We start from the raw sequence: 8958 nt of genomic DNA on the forward strand, positions 1-8958 counted from the left end.
CCAATTAACAACTAACCCACTGTCCTGGACAGACAACCCAGACAGCTGCGGTGTGTGCCCAGGACAGCGTGATTGAACCTTAATTGAATATAAGCATGAAAATAAGTTGAAATGAATGAAATTATCAATATGATGAGTTGTCTTACAAATAGACTGGTTTCTGTGTCCTGAGACAATGTTAAGTACATGATTTGTAGACCGTTCAAGGGCACAAGGGAACATTAACAAAACAAAAAAAGTAAAGTTTGTTTTATTTAACGACGCCACTAGAGCACATTGATTTTTTTTCTTATCATGAGCTATTGGACATCAAACATATGGTCATTCTGACACTGTTTTTTTTAGAGAAAACCCGCTGTTGCCACATATGCTACTCTTTTACAACAGGCAGCAAGGGATCTTTTATTTGTGCTTTCCACAGGTAGGATAACACACCATGGCCTTTGTTGAACCAGTTATGGATCACTGGTCGGTGCAAGTGGTTTACACCTAAACATTGAGCCTTGCGGAGCACTCACTCAGGGTTTGGAGTGGATATCTGGATTAAAAATCCTATGCCTTGACTGGGATCCGAACCCAGTACCTACCAGCCTGTAGACCGATGACCTAACCACGACATCACTGAGGCCGGTCATTAACAAACCAAGCTGTAACATGTGGCAATCATTAATGAATCTTGTACCTTGTGATTTTGTTGTTTCAGTGCATGTAAAGTGTTCCATTGTTTACTTTTCTGCGGCTAGATTTATGAAATTTAACACCCTTGTATTCACAGATTTCTGTTATTGATCATCAGTCGAAAGGAAACAAAAAGAATATTTGCTTAACAACACCCAAACAAATATTAAACTACAGCAATTTTTGTGTTTAACCATATGGTTGTTTCAATAAGAGACAGAGATAGGAAGAGACAGATGGAGAGCAATAGAAAGCAAGCGAGAGAAAGGGAGGGAGGGAACAGAGAGAGAAGATGGGAGAGAGAGGTAGGGAGAGAGAGGTAGGGAGAGGAGGCAGAGAGAGGTAGGTAGGGAGGGAGTGAGAGAGAGGGAAAGAGAGAGGGGGGGAGGGAGGGAGGGAGGGGGAATATATTGTTACCACATAAGATACTGGTAGCAAAAAAGCAGCAAAGCTTTTTGTATATACATCTTCCTACAAACAGGACAGTACATGCCACAACTGTTGGTGTACAAGTCCTGGTTTACTGGTTTTATCCTACAACCTATTACTGGTACAACTCGGGTGAGTGCAACCCGGTACTAAAACAAGCTGGGAGTGGGTATAACAGTGTTTTATACAAATAAATGGTTACCCAACATCATAAATAACTTTTTAAAAAAAATTAAAAGAAATTATGGTATATTGATATATATCAGAATGTTAATTTGGTCTGGCTAATAAAAAGAAAAGAACACTGCCTAAATTTAAATATTGTAAAAAAAAAGAATCTTGAACTTGTTTTGATAATCAGCAAAAAAAATTATGGACCTACTCTTTGGGGGTTTTCCCCCATCGTAACTCGTGCTACATGACTAGTATATCTAAGGTCATGGTGTGTGTTGTCCTGTCTGTGGGAAAGTGCATATAAAAGATTCCATGCTGTTACATGTATATTTGTAATTTTTAAAATGTGGCAGGCTTCCTTTGAATTTATTAAGACTATTTTGTGTTGGGAGGTCATTAAACACTCATTCATTCTGAAGAATATGTATCAGAATTACCAAATGTTTGACATTAAATAGCTGTTGATTAATTAATCAATGTGTTCTTGTGATGCCATTAAATAGAACAAACTCTAACAAACTTTAACTAAGACTTGTTTTGATATTCAGAAAATTATTTTAGAAACAAAAACTATATCGAAATTGAACTGGGAAAGTAGCAATAAAACAAAATTTTAACAAACTTTAACTTCAACATGTTCTGATATTAAAAAAACAATGTTAGAAAAAAATATATTGAAATTGACCTGGGAAATGAGCAAAAAACCGTCTCCAGTGATCTGAAGTGACAGTCGAGGTGTGTCTTATCACTTTCTCTTTCAGGCAGGTCTGGCATCTCATCAGGAATAGTCGCATTCCGACTCTGAGAAATTGATTGGAATTCAAAGCAGCAGCAATAATGGAAGAGAAGGTCTAAACCTAGGGGTGGACATTTTCTCATTTCACTCGCAGTTCTTGTGTTTACCTGGACTTTTGTGTTTATCAGGGTTCTTGTGTTTACCTGGATTTTTGTGTTTACCAGGGTTCTTGGGTTTACCTAGGTTTTTGTGTTTATCAGGGTTCTTGTGTTTACCTGGGGTTTTGTGTTTGCCAGGGTTCTTGTGTTTACCAGGGTTCTTGTGCTTACTAGGTTTTTTGTGTTTACCAGGGTTCTTGTGTTTACTAGGGTTCTTGTGTTTACCAGGGTTCTTGTGTTTACCAGGGTTCTTGTGTTTACTTGGGTTCTTGTGTTTACTTGGGTTCTTGTGTTTACCAGGGTTCTTGTGTTTACCAGGGTTCTTGTGTTTACCAGGATTCTTGTGTTTACTTGGGTTCTTGTGTTTACTTGGGTTCTTGTGTTTACCAGGGTTCTTGTGTTTACCTGGGTTCTTGTGTTTACTTGGGTTCTTGTGTTTACCAGGGTTCTTGTGTTTACTTGGGTTCTTGTGTTTACTTGGGTTCTTGTGTTTACCAGGATTCTTGTGTTTACTTGGGTTCTTGTGTTTACTTGGGTTCTTGTGTTTACCAGGGTTCTTGTGTTTACTTGGGTTCTTGTGTTTACTTGGGTTCTTGTGTTTACCAGGGTTCTTGTGTTTACCAGGATTCTTGTGTTTACTTGGGTTCTTGTGTTTACTTGGGTTCTTGTGTTTACTTGGGTTCTTGTGTTTACTTGGGTTCTTGTGTTTACTTGGGTTCTTGTGTTTACTTGGGTTCTTGTGTTTACTTGGGTTCTTGTGGCTTTGTGCCTTGGGGGTGGAGAGGGTAGGGCGTAGCCCAATGGTAAAGTGTTCACCTCATGCATGGTTGGTCTGGGATCAATCCCCACCGGTGGGCCCATTGAGCTATTTCTCGTCCCAGCCAGTGCACCACAGTTGGTATATCAAAGGCTGTGGTATGTGCTATCCTGTTTGTGGGATAGTGCATATGAAAAATCCCTTGTTACTAATCAAAAAATGTAACAGGTTTCCTCTTTCAGACTATATATGTCAAAATTACCAAATGTTTAACATCCAATAGACGATTAATAAATCAATGTGCTCTAGTGGTGTCATTAAACAAAACAAATTTTAACTCTCTAAGACTATATGTCAAAATTACCAGATGTTTAACATCCAATAGCCTATGATTAATAAATCAATGTGCTCTAGTGGTTTCATTAAACAAAACAAACTAACTTGTTTTTTAATGGAAGAAAGGAAGGAAGGAAGGAAGGAAGGAAGGAAGGAAGGAAGGAAGGGAGGGAGGAAGGAAGGGAGGGAGGAAAAGATTTATTTAATGACACTCAACACATTTTATGTGTGGTTATATGGCGTCAGACATATGGTTAAGGACCACACAGATATAGAGAGGAAACCCACTGTCGCTACTTCATAGGCTACTCTTTTTGGTTAGCAGCAAGGGATCTTTTATATGAACCATCCCACAGACAGGATAGTACATTCCACAGCATTTGTTACACCAGTTGTGGAGCACTCGCTAGAAAGAGAAATAGCCCAATGGGGCCACCAACGAGGATTGACCCTAAACCGACCGTGCATAATGCGAACGCTTTACCACTGGGCTATGTGCCACCCTTAAATGAGAGACGGTCTAAACCTCAGGGTGGAAGTTTTTTCATTCCAATCGCATTGCTTGTGTTCACCTGTATTCATCTAGGTTTTTCTCTCACTCCGTCAAACTTCAGCAATCAATGATCGAAATTCCACATTGATCCGATCGAATCGAACAAGGTTTTTGGTTGCTGGTCTTTTGAGTCATGTTATGGACCAGCTCCTGTAGGCTGTAAGAGAATGGGAAATGTCATGATCAATGGGAAACGGTAAAAACGGCCTGCAATTGAGAGGAATTGCACTCCATAGCAGCCCAGTCCAATAAGCTTTATGTGCAAAATACGTGATTATGTTTGACTGTGTCGGACAGGTCAACACAGAGAGTGTGGTTTTTGGAAGACATTATACTGAAATGCCACAGGTCTAATGGGTGGTGAGTGCATCATACGGTTCTCCCAAGCAAGGGAACTATTACAACTTATTGAGTGGGTTTGAAACTCCCGTCTGGTACGGCAAAGATTACAAGAATGTGTTTCAATGGTGCCAATATTTGTTTTTATACGACAGTGTTTTACTTACTGTTTTATTATGATTAAGATGGAGATTACATGGATGACTATGAAATAGAAATGGATATTGATATTTGTCCTACTACAAAGTTGATATATAAAAGTTGCTTTTGATTTTGGGAAAATTTATCAGTGACTACCTTACTGATTTTAGTTTCTTTATTTTATAATAAAATAACATTCAGTGTTTGTTGGAGGATCAAACCTCCTCGGTGGACCCATTCTCTGACTCATCTAGTACCCCATGACTGGTATATCAAAGGCTGTGGTATGTGCTGTCCTGTCTGTGAAAACATACATATAAATAGTCCTTGATATTAATAGGAAAAAAAAGTAGTTTGCTCTAAAGACTACTTGTCTTAATCATTGTGCTCTAGTGGTTTTGTTAAACGATTTTTTTTTTTTTTACAGTTGCAGTCTGCTCAGTGACAGTTTTAGGACAATGCTGCTAAGATGAACAACTAAATTCAAATTAATCTTGTAATGTAGCTTCTTTTTTTATGTTAATTTTTTTTTTTTTTTTACGTCCAATCAAATATGTATTTATCTTTCTACACACTTCTGGGCCCAAATATCTCTTCTGAATAAATAACTGTCTTGTTTGAACATGGAACCATTAAATCAAATGCCAATATTGTCAAGACAGCAGACATGCCTTCATGGTACTTTTATTACTTTTTGAGCTGGTTTTCCACTGGGTGTCGTCTCAGACATGATGGGTCTAGAATTGATCTGCCTCTGTCTTCTGCTGTTTCAGTCTGTACTCCATAGCTTGTCTGTCAAAGGCCATGGTGTGTGCTGTCATATGTGACAAAAAAAAGTATATCATGTTGAAATCTGAATAACAAAGCTGTTTTCCTTAATTAAAAACCATATCGCTGCACAAGACAGAGTCAAAAAGATATTTGGGTAAAGTTCTGATTGAGTCTATGACTCACTTTCAGGTGTTTCGACAATAGGAGACCCACTTTCCAGAAAATCGTTTACAGTCCAATATATCCTGTCTGTGTTAATTGTACAAGGACTGCCACTCAATAGATCCATTGAAAGATATTACATCCCTCAACAGATCTTTTACAGGATGTTACATCATTGTGTTACCTATAGGAGGACTGCCACTTCCAGTAGATCCTTTACATATTACAGCATTGTGTCACCTGTATGAGGACTTCCACTCTCAACAGATTAATTACAGGATGTTACATCCTGGTGTCACCTGTATGAGGACTTCCACTCTCAACAGATCCATTACAGGATGTTACATCCTGGTGTCACCTGTAGGAAGACTGCCACTCTCAACAGATTAATTACAGGATGTTACATCCTGGTGTCACCTGTATGAGGACTTCCACTCTCAACAGATCCATTACAGGATGTTACATCCTGGTGTCACCTGTAGGAAGACTGCCACTCTCAACAGATCCATTACAGGATGTTACATCCTGGTGTCACCTGTATGAGGACTTCCACTCTCAACAGATCCATTACAGGATGTTACATCCTGGTGTCACCTGTAGGAAGACTGCCACTCTCAACAGATCCATTACAGGATGTTACATCCTGGTGTCACCTGTATGAGGACTTCCACTCTCAACCAGACCTGTCAACCCTCCCGGATTCCGCGGGAGTCTCCCGGTATTTGATCAAATCTCCTTTCACCTGTGCGGGAGACAGTTTCTCCTGTTAAATGACATTTTTGTAAGCATAAAAAAAAAATCGATCCTCTTTTGTCAAAATAACAGAAGGGAAGTAACTCTGCCTTTTTTTCTCATTCGGAAAATGTCGACTACTTTCGGTTTCCGAGAATGTAACAGGCCGAATTGTCCCGACTGTTTAACCTTTGCCGAAGTGAGAATTGTGGGATAGCCTATTTATATTGTTAAAAAAGCACATGGAGTTTATAAAATGATGTGTTATTATAATGTTTGTTGTCATCGTAATGGCTACGAAGCGTGTTGCCGCTAATTAAACAGGCTGTGTATTGACATTCAGTGTTGCCATATAAAACAAAAAAAACTATCCAATTTAGTTCCAATAGCCGATGATAAGATTAAAAATCAATGTGCTCTAGTGGCGTCGTTAAATAAAACAAACTTTACTTTTAATAACACCTCTGAATTGTAAAATGTCTTCCCACTGGATTACATAATGCAACTATGACAAATCTGAGTTGACAGCGATACACACGATGCATGTTAAAATCACATGTCACAGCAAGACAACGAAAAGACCAATTAGCTGTATAAACATACTTGTGTCAGTTAATTTTGTATGTTTGTGCGGTAAAATGTTGGTTATAAGGGTACACTTCAAGAAATTATTTTTGTACAATTAAAAAATGTTGTTTGACATTGACATAAAGTTACTCACGGAAATGGGTATAATTCCGGTATATTTCACACGATGTCCGTAATGAGGTTTTACTTATGATTAATGAAAATACAATGTTTATTGCATCATTATAATGATTTTAAATCAGTACCACGCCACCGTTCCTCATTATAGTAAAAACTGAATATTAATTTATAAGATTTATATAAATTTGTCTGTGGTACTTAGGTACACTAACCACAAATGATAATGTAACGCAACCTGTAAGGCTGTAAGTGTAATACCGTAAATGTACTAATTAAATTTTTTATTTCTTGTTCATGTTCTTAACATTTTTGGATAAAATATTTTTTTTTTTTTAAATATGTATTAAATCATAATAATATTTAAACTTAAAAAAAAAAAAAAAATAATAATAATTTTTTTTTTTTTTTTTTAATGCCAAGATCTAAAGTTAAGAAGTATATATGACATTATAAAGTATTCATATAACTTATTGTAATAATGTTTTTTTTAAATCTTGCGATTTTGGGTTAAATTGTGTGAATTTAAAAAATCTCCTGCTTTTTGACAAAATCTCCTGCTTTTTCAACACACACCTCCTGCTTTCTCTTGACTAAAGGTTGACAGGTCTGCTCTCAACAGATCCATTACAGGATGTTACATCCTGGTGTCACCTGTAGGAAGACTGCCACTCTCTACAGATCCATTACAGGATGTTACATCCTGGTGTCACCTGTATGAAAACTGCCACTCTCAACAGATCCATTACAGGATGTTACATCCTGATGTCTCCTGTAGGAGGACTGCCATACACTCCACAATTTTTTTTTTACATCCTTGTGCCACCAAGATTTGTTTAATAAATCAAAATTTAAAATGTTTTATAACCACATGTACTAATTAGTTTCTTTAAATAATAAAAAAAAGTTCTACTTTATTCCGAATGAATCAAGGAATAAAATAAAAGTGTGTAACTTTGCTTGTTTACTGACTTACTTTGTTATTTGGTATACAGAATGACTTGTACTAAGCTCAACAGAACATTATTAGTATAACATGACCCATTGACTTAATTATGTGACCAAACAATCACCATTTACTTTATACATGGATATTAAATATTCCCCTGAGTGGAAAACATCAAAGGTACCATTAGTGCTATATATAAAAATGAACTCCAGTAAATAGAAATAATAATGACTATAATTATTGTTGTTGTTATTAAACCATATTACTGACTATTAATAAAATAAAAGAGATGGAAATAACAGTTATTATAGATTTGATTGACCTATTAATTTAGAAATTTTAGCATTTTTATTTCTAACACTCTTTTTATATGTCAATTTTTGATGGGTCTTTTTAGATTTCAGTGTATCTTAATAAATGTCAGCTGACACAAGCTTTATGTGGAATTATATGTTTAACATGTGGTCAATTAAAAACTTGGTTTAAAGTACAATAGAAAACCACCTGCTGCCACATAGGCTACTTGTCTGTCTGTCTCTCTGTCTCTCTGTCTGTCTGTGTCTGTGTGTGTGTGTCTCTCTCTCTCTTGTTTTTTCTCTCTCTCCTTCTCTGTCCCTCCCTCCTTCCCCCCTCTCTCTGTCTCTGTCTCTGTCTCTCTGTATCTGTCTCTCTGTTTCTGTCTCTCAGTGTATCTCTTTCTTTTCTCTCCCCCCTGTCCTTGTCTCTCTTCTTGTCTTTCCTATCACCGTCTGTCTCTGTCTCTGTTTCTATCTTTCTCTCTCTGTGTCTCACTCAATGCCCATATTTCGACCAAGTGTTAAAATAACTGTTAGACGCCAAATAGTCATACTTAAAATACACTGAGATTTCATCAAAAATATATTCCTTATTTGTTGATAACAATATCACTGAGGTGTCATTTGTTTGTTCATTTGTTTATTCAAGCTATAAACAGTAGAAATTGCAGGTACTAAGAATGTATTGGTCTTGACATGGCCAACAACAGGTTTATCCATCAGATCAGAGAAAGCCATGTCGAGTTTAACCAAGACACAAATTACACTCATTCAGTTCTGCCTGGCACATAGAAATAAAATTGTGACCGAGGTGCAGAGTTCCATTGATGAGCATTATCTTCTAAAGTTAACCGAATCAACGAGATTTAATTTTGACAGTTTATAACAATGAACTCAGTGAGATGAAGCGGGGTCGTTTTGATGTCTCACTTTATCTAATTATCCCCAAAATGGAGATCTAACATTATCCATGCTGCGCCTGTAACAGAGATATTTTAGAGCATTTCAGATCGCATGTTGCACCGATACGTCAGTCGGGAGT

General features: G+C 37.1%; 1 protein-coding gene across 1 annotated transcript; it reads right to left on the reverse strand.

Annotated features, from left to right (window-relative positions):
• Positions 1-2161: 2161 nt before the first annotated feature.
• Positions 2162-5566, reverse strand: LOC121379339 (balbiani ring protein 2-like). The gene is made up of 2 exons (XM_041507914.1): positions 5534-5566; positions 2162-2944 (listed from the first exon to the last, which is right to left on the reverse strand). The coding sequence occupies exons 1-2, from the start codon at positions 5564-5566 to the stop codon at positions 2162-2164; spliced, it is 816 nt and encodes a 271-aa protein (XP_041363848.1).
• Between the last annotated feature and the right edge of the window lie 3392 nt (positions 5567-8958).

This window comes from Gigantopelta aegis, chromosome 2 (assembly GCF_016097555.1).
Source record: "Gigantopelta aegis isolate Gae_Host chromosome 2, Gae_host_genome, whole genome shotgun sequence".
NCBI lineage: Eukaryota > Metazoa > Mollusca > Gastropoda > Neomphalida > Peltospiridae > Gigantopelta > Gigantopelta aegis.

What these genes read in the sequence shown, in the direction of transcription:
- LOC121379339 (XM_041507914.1), bottom strand. Translation starts at nt 5,566, where the DNA reads ATGGATCTGTTGAGAGTGGAAGTCCTCATACAG. An exon ending in GAGTGGAAGTCCTCATACAG is followed by an intron (nt 2,945 to 5,533) that starts GTGACACCAGGA and finishes TCCACCCCCAAG; the next exon opens with GCACAAAGCCACAAGAACCC.